Source organism: Schistocerca cancellata, chromosome 12 (genome assembly GCF_023864275.1).
Source record: "Schistocerca cancellata isolate TAMUIC-IGC-003103 chromosome 12, iqSchCanc2.1, whole genome shotgun sequence".
NCBI classification, from domain to species: Eukaryota; Metazoa; Arthropoda; class Insecta; order Orthoptera; family Acrididae; genus Schistocerca; species Schistocerca cancellata.
Window position 1 is genome coordinate 154248530 of NC_064637.1, and position 19118 is coordinate 154267647.

General features: G+C 47.4%; 1 protein-coding gene across 2 annotated transcripts in view; it reads right to left on the reverse strand.

Moving 5' to 3' along the window:
• LOC126109414 (protein draper) overlaps nt 1-19118 on the reverse strand; it is a 450571-nt gene that overhangs the window by 161679 nt on the left and 269774 nt on the right. For both annotated transcript variants that reach the window (XM_049914450.1, XM_049914449.1), the window contains exon 2: nt 2621-2746. In XM_049914450.1, the coding sequence (XP_049770407.1) occupies nt 2621-2724 (104 nt within the window). In that variant the 5' untranslated portion in view covers nt 2725-2746. The remainder of the gene's footprint in view (nt 1-2620; nt 2747-19118) is intronic.

Genomic DNA, 19118 nt, shown 5'->3' on the forward strand with positions numbered 1-19118 from the left:
TTACGTAGGAAACACGTCCAATAAGATCTGTCGTATTTTAGGGAAATACGATATGGAATGTGTTTTCCGACCTCCATCTGAAATTAGAGCACTTTTGAGTTCCGTTAAGGATGGTCTTGGACTGCGTAAGGCGGGTGTATATCGTATTCCTTGTAGCTGCGGCATGGCGTATATTGGTCAAACTATCAGGACCGTGGAGGACCGATGTACTGAGCATCAACGGCACACACGATTACAGCAGCCAAATAGATCTGCTATTGCCGAACATTGCTTGGATACTGGTAACCCCATGTTATATAATAACACCGAGATATTGGCATGCCCGTTCAGCTATTGGGACAGTGTTATTAGGGAGGCAGTTGAGATTAAATTAGCGAGCAACCTCGTTAACAGGGATGGAGGTTTCTGTTTAAACTCTGTTGTCAAAAAACAGAGGGACAGAGTCAATGCTACCTCACCTGCGAATTCATACTCTCACTATCGATAGCTCTGACTTTGGTCATCTTTGGTGGCACTAGTGTTCACTGTGTGTGTGTGTGTGTGTGTGTGTGTGTGTGTGTGTGTGTGTGTGTGTGTGTGTGTTTGTTATCTTTCCTGCTTCAGTCCGAGAAGCGAGGTTTTAAATTTGCACGTACGCCGCCTGCCCGTTGCAGTTTGCCTTGAAAATGGCGGGGTGTTCTCCCGCAGAAATATCGGTGGTCGCTGAAAGTGTTATCTGGCTGAATTCCCGGAAGTTATTTGTAGATTAAAATAGTTCTAAGTTCTAGGAGACTGATGACCACAGATGTCAAGTCCCATAGTGCTCAGAGCCATTTGAACCATTTTGCCGGTATTGTTACCAAAATAGCACTGATCACTTTTCCCATTTTCTATATTAGCGCAACATTCCAAATAAGTTCAAATTTTGCGAATAACAATTACTCATTTGTAAGGAAGGTTTCTTTGAGAAGGAAAAGTCTTAGCAGTCCTGCTAACGTTAGCTTTTTTTTTTTACTCAGTTAATAGTAAAATGTTGGAACACGTGAGGCAATACTGACCCTACGACTTATCTCAGAAGAAAGGTTAAGGAAAAGCAAACCTACGTTTCTAGCTTTTGTAGTCTTAGAGAAAGCTTTTGACAATGTTGACTGGAATACCCTCTTTCAAATTGTGAAGGTGGCAGGGGTAAAATACTGGGAGCGAAAGGCTATTTACAATTTGTACAGAAACTAGATGGCAATTTTAAGATTCGAGGGACATGAAAGGGAAGCAGTGGTTGGGAAGGGAGTGAGACAGGGTTGTGGCCTCTCCCCGATGCTATTCAATCTGTATATTGAGCAAGCAGTAAAGGAAACAAAAGAAAAATTCGGAGTTGGTATTAAAATCCAGGAAGAAGAAATAAAAACTTTGGGGTTCGCCGATGACATTGTAATTCTGTCAGAGACAGCAAAGGACTTGGAAGAGCAGTTGGACGGAAAGGACAGTGTCTTGAAAGGAGGGTATAAGATGAACAACAACAAAAGCAACACCAGGATAATGGAATGTAGTCGAATTAAATCGGGTGATGCTGAGGGAGTTAGATTAGGAAATGAGACACTTAAAGTAGTAAAGGAGTTTTGCTATTTGGGGAGCAAAATAACTGATGATGGTCGAAGTAGAGAGGATGTAAAATGTAGAATGGCAATGGCAAGGAAAGCGTTTCTGAAGAAGAGAAATTTCTTAACATCGAGCATACATATAAGTGTCAGGAAGTCGTTTCTAAAAGTATTTGTATGGAGTGTAGCAATGTATGGAAGTGAAACATGGACGATAACTAGTTTAGACAAGAAGAGAATAGAAGCTTTCGAAATGTGGTGCTACAGAAGAATGCTGAAGATTAGATGGGTAGATCACGTAGCTAATGAGGAGGTACCGAATAGAACCGGGTAGGAGTTTGTGGCACAACTTTACTATAAGAAGGGATCGGTTGGTAGGACATGTTCTGAGACATCTAGGGATCACAAATTTAGTACTGGAGGGCAGCGTGGAGGGTAAAAATCGTAGAGGGAGACCAAGAGATGAATACACTAAGCAGATTCAGAAGGATGTGGGCTGCAGTAGGTACTGGGGGATGAAGAAGCTCGCACAGGATAGAGTAGCATGGAGAGCTGCATCAAACCAGTCTCAGCACTGAAGACACAACAACAACGATAGTAAAAGCTGCCATTGGCCTTCAGATCATCGAATTTAAGCGGTGCTGTTGGCAAGCGGGGTTCACTCAGCCCTTGTGAGGCCTACAGAGGAGATACGTGACTCAGAAGCAGCGGCTCCGGTGATGAAAACTGACAACGGTCGGGAGAGCGGCGTTCTGACCACACGCTCCTGCGTATCCGCATCCGGTGACGCCTAAGTCTGAGGAGGATACGGCGGCCGGTCGGTACCGTTGGGCCTTCAAGGCCTTTTCGGGCGGTGTTTGCTTGTTTTTTAATTGGTAAAACTAAAAAAAAAGCCCTTTTATAACCGGGACAAAACAAATAACGAAAAGTAACGGTTATTCACATATAAAATGCCCGTACCGGTCGGTTTCTACCACCCCTGCTCGGTACGGTACGCGACACTAGTTAGTGTAGCCGCCCTACACTGTAGTGTAGAATGTACTCACGTCTCTTGTCGCACGCAGACGTTGGGTCCCTCGAGCCCGGACGCAGGAGCTGCCACCAGGCACAGCAGCGCCGCCGCTACCGCCGCGGCCGTCGTTGGAAACATCCTGCTGTCGTCGTCACGTCACCTGAAACAACAGAACACAAATTGAGCTGACGATTTGGGATGATTACCGAAATGCATACGCCGTTCCTCTGACGGAGGCAAAAGTGAGCCCTAGACAGCGAGGCATAGGTATGTAAGCTCGCCGGACAAACGCAATAGTCATCACAGTGCACACGTGCAGATCACCCTTTTTTACAGATCTTGTAGCTATTGTGTCATGTGCTCAATCACGCGGCCAGTGCCTCCTAAGTGAGCAAAAAGGGGACATTACTAGAATGAAATTTTCACTCTGCAGCGGAGTGTGCGCTGATATGAAACTTCCTGGCAGATTAAAACTGTGTTCCTGCGAAGGGCAAAGGTCCCGAGTTCGAGTCTCGGTCGGGCACACAGTTTTAATCTGCCAGGAAGGGACATTATTAGTTTATCAGATCTACAGTATGACAGGTGGCATGAGGCCCCTCTCATATTTCTATCTTACTCTGAGTAATTCGATTTTCCTCTCTAATTGCATGCGGTGAAAAGTTGCTATTCCTTCACATGCGGACTTCCCACGCAGTGTCTCTCGTCACCCGGATGGTCTGGTGACAGGTGGGTTCTGCTGATCTTGAAAGGGTTAAGCCGACGGGTGTGAGGGAGTCGAGTGGATGCTTTCCAGATTGTCATAAGAGCGGGCGCGACACGCCCACAGGGGCCTTACAGAGCGGCTGGGCTAGAGATTCCGTTACTTCACAGAAACTTAGTGAAAACACTTTCTGGCAGGCTACCAGTGAGGCGTGGGAACGACTTGTGTTCCCAGACAGTCTTGGCGGGCAAATTCCCGCGTTTTCTGCAAAATCGTAACTGTGATTGGCTTGCTCAGGGCATAGCTCCGTGACGTAGCAAAATCGGCACAGAAACTGGCGCCAAGAATCTCCACTGGTGGAATGGTACTGCTTCGGCAATAGAGTGGTATTTTCCGCCGGTTTTCGAGTTGCTGATTGGAACGTTTAACCACGGTCACTGTCGTGGGGGAGGGAATGTTCTGTGCTCTGCTTGTACGGGTGCTCTTGGGAGGGACGGCTCTCGCCTTTCGGTCGGAGTAGGTTACAAGACTGAGCTCTCGCTGCTCTGGACAGCCTGCCTTCCGTTGGCTGTTTAATATACTTTCATTTAATTGTAACAGTTCGACGAAGTTGCTGAAGTTTCGACTTTCAACGTAACTTTCCGAGTACAGTTGTCAATTGAGCGTTCTGCGTACAAGCGGCCTATGTTGTCTGTCTTGAGCAGTTTTGGCTAAAGTTGACTGTATCGCAGTTACTGTGTGACTTCGCTTGTTAAAATCAATCACTGTACTGTCAGTGATTGTGTGGCGAGCCTTCTTCGTCTCCCTCAGAAGCGCATTTGTATTGATAGGAAGTCTTTAGTCTGGAACAACCAGACCAGGATAATTTGTTTCAGGCTATACTCGCGACATTATCATCACCAGGACGGGAAATCGAAGCAACTATCCATCGCCTCCGGTACGCCATATCGTGTTCTTGCAGTTAAGAAGACAGCTTGGTAATTTATGTCCGCAGCACCGGCAGATTAGGGAATTTTGCTAGGTGATAATCAGAGCTCAGCAGAGTGCGCCTGTTCGTCTTTTCTTAATTTGTTCTGTCTTGGGTGTTCATTGTCTGAGTTCTCACTACTTTAGCAGCAATTAATGTTGGATTGGCTGGGTGTTTCTCTTAAGATTTGAGTTGCAAGGAATTGGTTCCACATACCACTTGGTCATAAACTTCGCAAGCTAGTTTACGGACAACTTCACCTTCACAGCATTTATTTGAGTATCCGATTTGACGTATTGTAAATGTTTCATGTGTTTTTGTTTATTATTTTGAGTTTAGTCATAATAAATCAAATTGTTATTTTGGACAGAACTTTCATTTTGTTAATCTGTAGTATCCAATTAAATTACTGCAGGTGCCAAACTCTTTTCTACTCCACTTGCAGGGTCGATTACAGTCAGTTCGCGTTTCTTCTTAATCCATGTGCAACAGCAAAAGTCGGAGTCAGAAAAGAGGGGGGGGGGGGGCTTAGAGCATCATTTTCATATGAAGATTCGAGAAGAGTTTAGTGTTAAATACACTGCTAGCCCTGGCCCATCACAAGTATACTGAAGCGACTTCATACCAACATTGACAAAATTCGTCAGTTGACAACACGATTTTACAAGGATAACACGTCAAACACCCAAACGAAAGCGAGTGCAGTAATTACACTGAAGCGCCAAAGAAACTGCTATAGGCATTAGTATTCAAATACAGAGATATATAAACAAGCAAAATACGGCGCCGCGCTCGGCAGCTCCCATGTAAGACGACAAGCGTTAACGCAATTAGATCGGTTACCGTTGCTGCAACGCCAGGTTATCAAGATATAAGTGAGTCTGAACGTGGTGTTATTGTGGTATCGATATCTACGATGCCACGGCGTGGGTGCAATTCCTTTTGTTAGGTTGGCACTACAACACCGACACCGACGACAGCGCCCTCTAGCCGGCGCTGTGCAGCTCTACGAACGCCGCTCCAGAGTCTGCCCATTTAATGCGGAGGAGACGACCAAGCAAAAGTTTCTATTTCATAGTGGGCGAGCCACTACTTTTAACTTTGTAAGTCGATGTACAGCTTCGCACCTAAGTGCTCATCTCAGCCAAAGTTAAGTACACAGTAAAACCATTTTTATTTGCAGTACCAAGTGTTCTACCTCACCTACTCCTCCTAGCTTCCTAAATTCGGCCTATCCTCAGTTTTCAGGAGCAGACCCATGTGCCGCCTTCCAGGAGGGATACAAAAGTTATAGTCGGCGCATGAGCTGAGATACATCTATATATATACACTCCTGGAAATTGAAATAAGAACACCGTGAATTCATTGTCCCAGGAAGGGGAAACTTTATTGACACATTCCTGGGGTCAGATACATCACATGATCACACTGACAGAACCACAGGCACATAGACACAGGCAACAGAGCATGCACAATGTCGGCACTAGTACAGTGTATATCCACCTTTCGCAGCAATGCAGGCTGCTATTCTCCCATGGAGACGATCGTAGAGATGCTGGATGTAGTCCTGTGGAACGGCTTGCCATGCCATTTCCACCTGGCGCCTCAGTTGGACCAGCGTTCGTGCTGGACGTGCAGACCGCGTGAGACGACGCTTCATCCAGTCCCAAAAATGCTCAATGGGGGACAGATCCGGAGATCTTGCTGGCCAGGGTAGTTGACTTACACCTTCTAGAGCACGTTGGGTGGCACGGGATACATGCGGACGTGCATTGTCCTGTTGGAACAGCAAGTTCCCTTGCCGGTCTAGGAATGGTAGAACGATGGGTTCGATGACGGTTTGGATGTACCGTGCACTATTCAGTGTCCCCTCGACGATCACCAGTGGTGTACGGCCAGTGTAGGAGATCGCTCCCCACACCATGATGCCGGGTGTTGGCCCTGTGTGCCTCGGTCGTATGCAGTCTTGATTGTGGCGCTCACCTGCACGGCGCCAAACACGCATACGACCATCATTGGCACCAAGGCAGAAGCGACTCTCATCGCTGAAGACGACACGTCTCCATTCGGCCCTCCATTCACGCCTGTCGCGACACCACTGGAGGCGGGCTGCACGATGTTGGGGCGTGAGCGGAAGACGGCCTAACGGTGTGCGGGACCGTAGCCCAGCTTCATGGAGACGGTTGCGAATGGTCCTCGCCGATACCCCAGGAGCAACAGTGTCCCTAATTTGCTGGGAAGTGGCGGTGCGGTCCCCTACGGCACTGCGTAGGATCCTACGGTCTTGGCGTGCATCCGTGCGTCGCTGCGGTCCGGTCCCAGGTCGACGGGCACGTGCACCTTCCGCCGACCACTGGCGACAACATCGATGTACTGTGGAGAACTCACGCCCCACGTGTTGAGCAATTCGGCGGTACGTCCACCCGGCCTCCCGCATGCCCACTATACGCCCTCGCTCAAAGTCCGTCAACTGCACATACGGTTCACGTCCACGCTGTCGCGGCATGCTACCAGTGTTAAAGACTGCGATGGAGCTCCGTATGGCACGGCAAACTGGCTGACACTGACGGCGGCGGTGCACAAATGCTGCGCAGCTAGCGCCATTCGAAAGCCAACACCGCGGTTCCTGGTGTGTCCGCTGTGCCGTGCGTGTGATCATTGCTTGTACAGCCCTCTCGCAGTGTCCGGAGCAAGTATGGTGTTCTTTTTTCCATTTCCAGCAGTGTATATGAAACGAGATACAACGTCTCCGAGGTATCGACGAAGTGGGGACTGTCCCGTACGACCATTTCACGAGTGTTTACAGTGCGGTAAAACACCAAATCTCCGACATCGCTGCGGCCAGGAAAATATCCTGCAAGACTGGGACCAACGACGACTGTAGAGAATCGTTCAGCGTGACAGAAGTGGAAAACCTTCCGCAAATTGCTGCAGATTTCAATGTTGGACTATCAACAAACGTCAGCATGCCAACCATTCAACGAAACATCATCGGTATGGGCTTTCGGAGCCGAAGGCCCACTCGTGTACCATCGATGACAGCACGACACAAAGCTTTACGCCTCGCATAGGTCCGTCGACACCGACTTTGGACTGTTGATGACTGGATACATATTGCCTGGTTGGACGTGTCTCGTTTCAAACTGCATCGAGCAGATGGACGTGTATGGATATGGAGACAACCTCACGAATACATGGACCCTCCATGTTAGCAGGGGACTGTTCAAGGTGGTGGAGCCTGTATTGCTCGAATAATAATTATAAAAGGTGGCAATTTTATTTACGCACTGTCTTTTAAACAGATATGAAGGTATCTGATACTCAAGTACTGATGCAAAGAAACGTAATGATGCTACAATGCTTTAAATTCTTACTATGATTTAATCTTTAAAATTTAATAATTCTCTACCTGTTAATATTTAATTAATTAACTTACGTCGTTCAGATTTCGTAACGCTGACGGCGTTAAAATTTAAAGTTGTTCAGTCCCTGTTTTGTTTTCTTTCAATCGTTGCGAGCCAGCGATGGTGCAATCCTGTTCGCTTTCAAGTCTACACAATTATAAAAAATCAGGTCCAGGAAACACTTTTGTGATGCAGTGGTTGGGAAGGGAGTGAGACAGGGTTGTAGCCTCTCCCAGATGTTATACAATCTGTATATTGAGCAAGCGATAAAGGAAACAAAACAAAAGTTCGGAGTAGGTATTAAAATCCATGGAGAAGAAATAAAAACTTTGAGGTTCGCCGATGACATTGTAATTCTGTCAGAGACAGCAAAGAACTTGGAATAGCAGCTGAACGGAATGGACAGTGTTTTGAAAGGAGGGTATAAGATGAACACCAACAAAAGCAAAACGAGGATAATGGAATGTAGTCGAATTAAGTCGGGTTATGCTGAGGGAATTAGATTAGGAAATGAGACATGTAAAGTAGTAAAGGAGTTTTGCTATTTGGGGAGCAAAATAACTGATGATGGTCGAAGTAGAGAGGATATAAAATGTAGAATGGCAATGGCAAGGAAAGCGTTTCTGAAGAAGAAAAATTTGTTAACGTCGAGTATAGATTTAAGTATCAGGAAGTCGTTTCTGAAAGTATTAGTATGGAGTGTAGCCATGTATGGAAGTGAAACATGGAGGATAAATAGTTTGGACAAGAAGAGAATAGAAGCTTTCGAAATGTGGTGCTACAGAAGAATGCTGAAGATTAGATGGGTAGATCACATAACTAATGAGGAAGTATTGAATAGGTTTGGGGAGAAGAGAAGTTTGTGGCACAACTTGACAAGAAGAAGGGACCGGTTGGTAGGACATGTTCTGAGGCATCAAGGGATCACAAATTTAGTATTGGAGGGCAGCGTGGAGGGTAAAAATCGTAGAGGGAGATCAAGCGATGGATACATTAAGCAGATTCAGAAGGATGTAGGTTGCAGTAGGTAGTGGCAGATGATGAAGCTTGCACAGGATAGAGTAGCATGGAGAGCTGCATCAAACCAGTCTCAGGACTGAAGACCACAACAACAACATCATGTGACATACTGCCGGATTTGCTATCGTCTCAGGGTTTTCATGGAAGGTGTTGGATTTGCCTGACACCTTACAAGGTGTACCAGTTTCTTTGGCGCTTCAGTGTAAATCGCGCCGTCATAATGGGGGCGTACCCAGGGCGGGGGGCAAAACCGTGCCTGTTGCGATGGTGATGTTGATGGAGAAGATAATGGCGACGAACCTGATGTCTGGGACACATGACTCAGTCATACTGATTGTTAGTTGCGGGGTTCCACAGAACCTCATTACCAGTGCGGCGTAGGGTATAGTCTGTCTGTAAACTCAAGAGCGAGCAGCGCTTTTGGTGGAGGAAGTGGCCTTTCGCGGAAGAACCCTGCCTGTCTAGCGGTGTAGATCGGCGTGCAGTGGTATACGTCGTTTCTGTTCGTATGATGTTAGTTGCCAGTGTCAGTCAGTTAACTTTGTATACTTACTGATATACTTCGATTTCCGGAAGTGGTGGATAATCGTCTAGCATTGCAAGAAAATGTACAGAATACGGGGAAGAGGAGGTACTCGCGGAGTAACGAGCGCTCGATCGTCTCTAATGTTATTACAGCGTGTATTAAAGAGGCGACCCAAAAAGAACTGTTGGCTAATATTGCCAGTCCCTAGCAAAGGGCTGCAGTGTATGCAAACGTCAGCCTCGTCCAATAGGATGAATCAGGAAGGAACGCGAAAATAAGCCGCATGGTTTAGTGGAATCGCCACGAAGGAAAACTAATAATCTTGGGAAGAAACCGATCGTTATAGACAGTTCCAAAATCACGTAGAATCTCTGATGCTTACAGAACACTAAATCTATATATCGGTCACTATTCACCTGATTCCGAGACATGTTGCTTGAAATTTGTGCGCAATAGCTATTATAAACACTGCTGAAATTTTCTTCGAAACATGTACATCGATTCTGGACTTCTAAGCCAAGAGCTTGACATACGAGGTGCGTTCACGTATTACTTATTTTTTGGTAAGAACTTTATTTGTTAATCTACAGCAATGTTATCCTCTTCAAAATATTCCCCATTACATACTATGTACTTGTGCCAGTGCTTTTTCCAATTCTAGAAATTCTTTAGGAACTGTTTCTTCGGGGTAGTTTATAGGTCTCAACTGTGCATTTTTAATCTCATCCATGCTTGTAAAACCGTTGTCCTTTAAGGCCTGATTTGTACTTATCTTGGTGCAAAAACTGTTAAGTTCCAATGCAATCCTTCAAAGAAAACTTCAACCATTTAGTAGAAACACAAAGTAAGAACAAGCCTCAAATTCTACAGATTGATTGCATTATATGGGGTTCAATAGAGGAACGTACAATACATTCACATGAACAGGCATTCGGGTCTATGTTTGTAGTATAATCCTGACTTCCATTCTTATCTTAATATTATTTACTCTATAATGTTGTGTTTCGGAAGAATCTATCTTCTTTTTTTTTGTATTCCTTATGGTCTTAATACGAGGTGCATTCAAGTTCTAAGGCCTCAGATTTTTTTCTAATTAACTACTCACCCGAAATCGATGAAACTGGCGTTACTTCTCGACGTAATCGCCCTGCAGACGTACACATTTTTCACAACGCTGACGCCATGATTCCATGGCAGCGGCGAAGGCTTCTTTAGGAGTCTGTTTTGACCACTGGAAAATCGCTGAGGCAATAGCAGCACGGCTGGTGAATATGCGGCCACGGAGAGTGTCTTTCATTGGTGGAAAAAGCCAAAAGTCACTAGGAGCCAGGTCAGGTGAGTAGGGAGCATGAGGAATCACTTCAAAGTTGTTATCACGTAGAAACTGTTGCGCAACGTTAGCTCGATGTGCGGGTGCATTGTCTTGGTGAAACAGCACACGCTCAGCCCTTCCCGGACGTTTTTGTTGCAGTGCAGGAAGGAATTTGTTCTTCAAAACATTTTCGTAGGATGCACCTGTTACTGTAGTGTCCTTTGGAACGCAATGGGTAAGGATTACGCCCTCGCTGTTCCAGAACATGGACACCATCATTTTTGCAGCACTGGCGGTTACCCGAAATTCTTTTGGTGGCGGTGAATCTGTGTGCTTCCATTGAGCTGACTGCCGCTTTGTTTCTGGATTGAAAAATGGCATCCACGTCTCATCCATTGCCACAACCGACGAAAAGAAAGTCCCAATCGTGCTATCGTTGCGCGTCAACATTGCTCGGCAACATGCCACACGGGCAGCCATGTGGTCGTTCGTCAGCATTCGTGGCACCCACCTGGATGACACTTTTCGCATTTTCAGGTCATCATGCGGGATTGTGTGCACAGAACCCACAGAAATGCCAACTCTGGAGGTGATCTGTTCAACAGTCATTCGGCGATCCTCCAAAACAATTCTCTCCACTTTCTCGATAATGTCGTCAGACCGGCTTGTGCGAGCCCGAGGTTGTTTCGGTTTGTTGTCACACGATGTTCTGCCTTCATTAAACTGTCGCACCCACGAACGCACTTTCGACACATCCGTAACTCCATCACCACATGTCTCCTTCAACTGTCGATGAATTTCAATTGGTTTCACACCACGCAAATTCAGAAAACGAATGATTGCACGCTGTCCAAGTAAGGAAAACGTCGCCATTTTAAGTATTTAAAACAGTTCTCATTCTCGCCGCTGGTGGTAAAATTCCATCTGCCGTACGGTGCTGCCATCTCTGGGACGTATTGACAATGCGCATGTTTCTATCTCTTTCCTGTCCAGAGAAAAAAAATCGGAGGCCCTAGAACTTGAATGCACCTCGTACATTTGTCTAAAAATGAACGCAGCCGAAACGTATCTGTACACGGCGTCGCCACAGATTTAAAGTACGCACCGCGGCAGGGCCGGTACTACGTTGTGAAACAGCGTGTAGAAGCATGAAGGCTTTCACGACCGGGTGACATGGCTGTTGAGATACTTTCCGGGATGTGAGGTCGTGGTCCAAGAACTTTTCTGCTCCTTACGTTTCGTCCAGGACTGCGCTGGACTTCCTCAGAGGCGCTGCTACGCTGAGTCTTGCCGACTGGCCTCTGAGGAAGTCCAGCGCAGTCCTGGACGAAACGTAAGGAGCAGAAAAGTTCTTGGACCACGACCTCACATTCCGGAAAGTACACTCCTGGAAATTGAAATAAGAACACCGTGAATTCATTGTCCCAGGAAGGGGAAACTTTATTGACACATTCCTGGGGTCAGATACATCACATGATCACACTGACAGAACCACAGGCACATAGACACAGGCAACAGAGCATGCACAATGTCGGCACTAGTACAGTGTATATCCACCTTTCGCAGCAATGCAGGCTGCTATTCTGCCATGGAGACGATCGTAGAGATGCTGGATGTAGTCCTGTGGAACGGCTTGCCATGCCATTTCCACCTGGCGCCTCAGTTGGACCAGCGTTCGTGCTGGACGTGCAGACCGCGTGAGACGACGCTTCATCCAGTCCCAAACATGCTCAATGGGGGACAGATCCGGAGATCTTGCTGGCCAGGGTAGTTGACTTACACCTTCTAGAGCACGTTGGGTGGCACGGGATACATGCGGACGTGCATTGTCCTGTTGGAACAGCAGGTTCCCTTGCCGGTCTAGGAATGGTAGAACGATGGGTTCGATGACGGTTTGGATGTACCGCGGACTATTCAGTGTCCCCTCGACGATCACCAGTGGTGTACGGCCAGTGTAGGAGATCGCTCCCCACACCATGATGCCGGGTGTTGGCCCTGTGTGCCTCGGTCGTATGCAGTCCTGATTGTGGCGCTCACCTGCACGGCGCCAAACACGCATACGACCATCATTGGCACCAAGGCAGAAGCGACTCTCATCGCTGAAGACCACACGTCTCCATTCGTCCTTCCATTCACGCCTGTCGCGACACCACTGGAGGCGGGCTGCACGATGTTGGGGCGTGAGCGGAGACGGCCTAACGGTGTGCGGGACCGTAGCCCAGCTTCATGGAGACGGTTGCGAATGGTCCTCGCCGATACCCCAGGAGCAACAGTGTCCCTAATTTGCTAGGAAGTGGCGGTGCGGTCCCCTACGGCACTGCGTAGGATCCTACGGTCTTGGCGTGCATCCGTGCGTCGCTGCGGTCCGGTCCCAGGTCGACGGGCACGTGCACCTTCCGCCGACCACTGGCGACAACATCGATGTACTGTGGAGACCTCACGCCCCACGTGTTGAGCAATTCGGCGGTACGTCCACCCGGCCTCCCGCATGCCCACTATACGCCCTCGCTCAAAGTCCGTCAACTGCACATACGGTTCACGTCCACGCTGTCGCGGCATGCTACCAGTGTTAAAGACTGCGATGGAGCTCCGTATGCCACGGCAAACTGGCTGACACTGACGGCGGCGGTGCACAAATGCTGCGCAGCTAGCGCCATTCGACGGCCAACACCGCGGTTCCTGGTGTGTCCGCTGTGCCGTGCGTGTGATCATTGCTTGTACAGCCCTCTCGCAGTGTCCGGAGCAAGTATGGTGGGTCTGACACATCGGTGTCAATGTGTTCTTTTTTCCATTTCCAGGAGTGTATATCAACAGCGTGTAGAAGCGCCTTGTGACGTAGCTGGGTTGGCAGAGTGAAGACTCGCTCGCTCGCTGTTCAGTTTACCGACAGACTATAGAATGAGGAGCCCGGCAAGGCAGAGCGAGGTGCGGCAGCCTCGGGGCGGCAGCAGGTGTGTCGGCCGTGCGTGCGCAGCCTGCAAAAGCGTCGGCGACCACGGCCACGCACTGCGTGCCAGCGCGTGGGTCGCCGCTGATTCAGCCGCAGAAGGCCGTGCGGCACGCACCGCCACAGCCGACCCCACTACTACTGTGGCGAGCCGCTGAGCGCAGTTCTGGAAGCCCGGCAGCAGCCGCAGGTGCGCTGCGCTGCCAAACAGCCTTCCGCGTCTCGTGCAGCAAACCAGTTTCATACGACATTCGCTGCCGAATCCGTGCTGTCATACAGACGAGTTACTCTACATCTACGTGATTACTCTGCTATTCACAATGAAGTGCCTGGCAGAGGGTTCAATGAACCACCTTCAAGCTGTCTTTTTTTTGTTATGGTTTTTAGGGCGCAAAACTGCTACCGTCATTAGCGCCCAGTATGTGACTTAGGAAAAGGCAGAAATGGGAACGAAACTCAAAAAATTGGAGAAACTAAAAATAGAAGGAAAGCTTAAAAAACCACTAAAGAAGGGGGTTGTTGCCCATAAAAAGAGCGTCAAATGACTGACGTCATTTCACTGGCACTAATAAACTCGAGAACGCGATCGGCTGAGCGCGTGTCATCTGCTAAAATGGACGATATTTCAGGAGACAGCTGTAGACGGGCGCGTAACGGAGTAAAATAGGGGCACTCAAGTAAAAGGTGTCTTACCGTCCACAGCTGAGAGCAGTGGGGACAAAGAGGGGGAGGATCACCACTTAAAAGATGTCGATGGCTAAAAAGACAGTGCCCTATCCGGAGTCTAGTTAAAATGACCTCCTCCCGACGACGCGTTCGGGAGGAAGAGGTCCAAGCACAAGGAAGGGCTTTCACTTCCCGCAATTTATTATTGGGAAGTGTCGACCAATGTGCGTGCCACAAAAGAGTAACACGACGACATAAAACACTCCGTAGATCGGCGAAGGGAATCGTGCGAATAGCTGGCTGAAGAACAGAGACTGCAGCCTTGGCCGCTATATCGGCCGCCTCATTTCCACAGATACCAAAGTGTCCTGGGATCCAGAGGAACGCCACAGCGACGCCCCTTCAAGCTGTCTCTCTACCGGCCCCCTCTCGAACGGTGCGCGCAAAAAACGAGCACTTACATTTTTCTGTGCGAGCCCTGATTTCTCTTATTTTATCGTGATGATCATTTCTGCCTATGTACACTACTGCCCATTAAAATTGCTACACCAAGAAGAAATGCAGATGATAAACGGGTACTCATTGGACAAATATATTATACAAGAACTGACATCTGATTACATTTTCACGCAGTTTAGGTGCATAGATCCTCAGAAATCAGTACCCAGAGCAACCACCTCTGGCCGTAATAACGGCCTTGATACGTCTGGGCATTGAGTAAAACGGATAGCGTGTACAGGTGCAGCTACCCATGCAGCTTCAACACGATACCACAGTTCATCAAGTGTAGTGACTGGCGTATTGTGACGAGTCAGTTACTCGGCCACCATTGACCAGACGTTTCCAATTGGTGACAGATCTGGAGAATGTGCTGCCCAGGGCAGCAGTCGAACATTTTCTGTATCCAGAAAGGCCCGTGGAGGACCTGCAACATGCGGTCGTGCATTATCCTGGTGAAATGTACGGTTTCGCAGGGATCGAATGAAGGGTAGAGCCACGGGTTGTAATACATCTGAAATGTAACGTCCACAGTTCAATGTGCCGTCAGTGCGAACAAGAGGTGACCGAGACGTGTAACCCATGGCACCCCATACCATCACGCCGCGTGATACGCCAGTATGGCGATGACGAATACACGCTTCCAATGTGCGTTCACCGCGATGTCGCCAAACACGGATGCGACCATCGTGATGCTGTAAACAGAACCTGGATTCATCGAAAAAATGACGTTTTGCCATTCGTGCACCCAGGTTCGTCGTTGAGTACATCATCGCAGGCACTCCTGTCTGTGATGCAGCGTCAAAGGTAACCGCAGCCATGGTCTCCGAGCTGATAGTCCGTGCTGCCGCAAACGTCGTCGAACTGTCCGTGCAGATGGTTGTTGTCTTGCAAACGTCCCCATCTGTTGATTAAGGGATCGAGACGTGGCTGCACGATCCGTTACAGCCATGCGAATAAGATGCCCGTCATCTCGACTGCTAGTGATACGAGGTCGTTGGGATCCAGCACGGCGTTCCGTATTACCCTCCTGAACCGACCGATTCCATATTCTGCTAACAGTCATTGGATCTCGACCAACGCGAGCAGCAGTGTCGCGATACGATAAACAGCAATCGCGATAGGCTACAATACGACCTTTATCAAAGTCGGAAACGTGATGGTACGCATTTCTCCTCCTTACACGAGGCATCGCAACAACGTTTCACCAGGCAACGCCGGTCAACTGCTGCTTGTGTATGAGAAATCGGCTGGAAACTTTCCTCATGTCAGCACGTCGTAGGTGTCGCCACCTGCGCCAACCTATTGTGAATGCTCTGAAAAGATAATCATTTGCATATCACTGTATCTTCTTCATGTCGGTTAATTTTCGCGTCTGTAGCACGTCATCTTCGTGGTGTAGGTGGCTGCCAACAGAATGCTTTCGCAGTCGGAGGAGAAAACTGGTGATTGAACGCCTTTGTTTTAATGATTGCCACTCCAATTTATGTAACATCTCTGTGGCACTCTCTCCCCTATTTCGCGATAATATAAAACGAGCTGCCCTTCTCTGTACTTTTTCAGTATCATCCGTCAGTCCCACCTGATGCGGATCCCACACCGCACAGCAATACTCCATAATAGGGCGGACAAGCGTGGTGTAAACAGTCTCTTTAGTAGATCTGTTGCACCTTCTAAATGTTCTGCCAATGGATCTGTCTTTGGTTTGCTCTACTCACAATATTATCTATGTGGTCGTTCCAATTTAGGTTATTTGTAATTGTAATCCCTAAGTATTTACTTGAATTTACCGTCAGTCTCGAAATGCCTCATATGTGGACACGGCCGGCTCCACGCATTTTGCCAACCCATGTGATGATTATTTCAAGCTCTGCCATTCCCCCCCTCCCCCCGCCCCGGGGTTTTCTGATACAGACCACTTTCTCACCTTCATCCATGACACCTTATTTTGAGGTCTCAGTTTCTGACGTTAATACGTCTTTGAGATCAGAATAACAGGCAGCGAAACGGAAGTGAAACGTTTACTGTGCATATTTTATTTATTAATTTCAAAGCGATAGGTTTGTTTATAAATAATTAAATCTTCTGCTACCAGTAACGATTTTTCTTTGTTTGCTATTCGCACGACGCGTTTCGAGAAATAATTCCCATTTTCTTATATAAACAAGATATATGTAAGATATTTTCGATGTGTAAGGTGTACAAGTTGTGTGTGGTGTTAAGAGTGTGTGAGATTCTACACAAATGTACCACTAGAAAACTTAAAAGTCAACAAAATGAAACAGACTCACACACAGTAACAACATCAAAAGAAATGGCTTAATACACACAAAAAACGCACTTGAAAATGGGAATTATTTCTCGAAACGCGTCGTGCGAATAGTAAAATAAAGAAAAATCGTGACTGGTAGCAGAAGATTTAATTATTTATAAACAAACCTATTGTTTCTACAGTCGCAGGCTTTCAAAAACCATTTATAATGGATCAAATCAGATTTCAAGGCGTTTATCTCGGAGATGCTACTACACGTGTTCAAAGTGGCTATATACATACTGTTAGGCCGTCATATGCTCACGTTTATCTGTATGCAATACGACGCCGTCTTGAAAAGTAATGTCTCTGATTAATCATACAGTGTAGGCTTTCACGGCCAGTGTTGCCTTCAGTTGAAACTTCCGGGCTGAGAGGCCGTGGTCGATGTATAAAATTTCCACCTGACGTTTCGTCTCCATCTGCGGGAGACATCTTCTGAGGTCGTCCGGCTACTGCCACTGAGGCTCCAGGTACTCTCGCATTTATAGAGCCTGCCGACAATTTATTTCCAGTATAACAACGAGTTTTACGAACAGATCGACGGGGTGGCGATGGGAAACCCTCTCAGCCCAGCTGTTGCCAATTTATTTATTTAGATCTTCGAACAGCGAGCGCTGCAGACCGCCAGTTAAAAGCCTGCTAAATGGTACCGCTATGTTGATGACACATTTGTAGTGTGAAGTCATGGTGAAGAAGAGCTGGATGTCTTCTTGGCGCATCTGAACAGCACTAACCCGAAGATACAGTTTACGATGGAGAAAGAGAGCAACGGTCGACTCAATTTCCTGGATGTGTGGGTAATTAAACGGGTGGATGGGACGCTGGGCCACAAGGTATATAGAAAGAACACTCACACGGATCGATACCTCCACAAGGAATCAAACCACCATCCTAGGCAAAAAAGAGGTGTCATGAAAACCTTGGTGGACAGAGCCAACAAAATCTGTGAGCCGGTTTACTTGCAAGATGAATTAAATCACTTACGGTCAGCCTTCATGAAAAACGGATATACCAGCAAGGAAATTGATCGAGCCCTCCATCAAACAACAAAAGAAGCCAGAAGTCCAGAGCAACAACGGTCACCTACTGGAAAAGTTTTCCAACCGTTCATTATAAAGTCACGGACCGTATCGAGAAAGTTCTGGCCGGGTATGGGATCGAAACAGTCTTGAGACCCACCAAGAAAATTAAGGAATATTTAAGAACTGCAAAAGACGCCCGACACCCCCTAGCAACACCTGAGGTATACAAAATTCCATGCAGTTGTGGACAAGTATATATTGGAACAACAAAAAGAAGTGTAAACACCCGCTTAGCCGAACATAAAAGAAACTGTCGCTTAGGACACATCGAAAAATCGGCCGTAGCTGCGCATGTTTTTCGAGATGGCAACCACGAAATTAAATTTAATGAGACAAGCGCTCTAGCACGAACATCCCATTATCATGCGCGCATGTGTAGAGAAGCAATAGAGATTCACAAACGCCATAATAATTTTAATAGAAAAGAGGAAGTTTTAAAGTTAGACAAAATATGGGTGTCGACGTTGCGCCAGCAGAATGATAATCCCTCTTAATCGAGAATGATGACGCCTTCCAAAGATAGGCATACAGTCGGCATCACGTGACGAATGGTGGTGCCCTCTATGCGCTCTATAAATGCTAGAGTACCTGGAGCCTCAGTGGCGCCCGCAGCTCGTGGTCGTGCGGTAGCGTTCTCGCTTCCCGCGCCCGGGTTCGATTCCCGGCGGGGTCAGGGATTTTCTCTGCCTCGTGATGGCTGGGTGTTGTATGATGTCCTTAGGTTAGTTAGGTTTAAGTAGTTCTAAGTTCTAGGGGACTGATGACCATAGATGTTAAGTCCCATAGTGCTCAGAGCCATTTGAACCATTTTTTTTTTTTTTTTTGCCTCAGTGGCCCTCATGCTCTCCCCTCCTTTTCCATCCTCTATGACCTTTCCCTCAGCAGGTCCCACCTGGTAGTTCTATTCTTCGCATGTGTGCTCCAAGTGGGTTTTAAGTGTGTTGTTTGGAAGTGTTTTTAATACTGTGGCCAACTTTTAACCTGTGCATGAGCATCCAGTGTCTTCTCTGTGTTTTAAGAATCGCCAACTGTGTTTTTTAACTTTCTGGTGACTTTTTTAACTGTCCCCAATGAATGTCTACGTGTCAGTGTATTT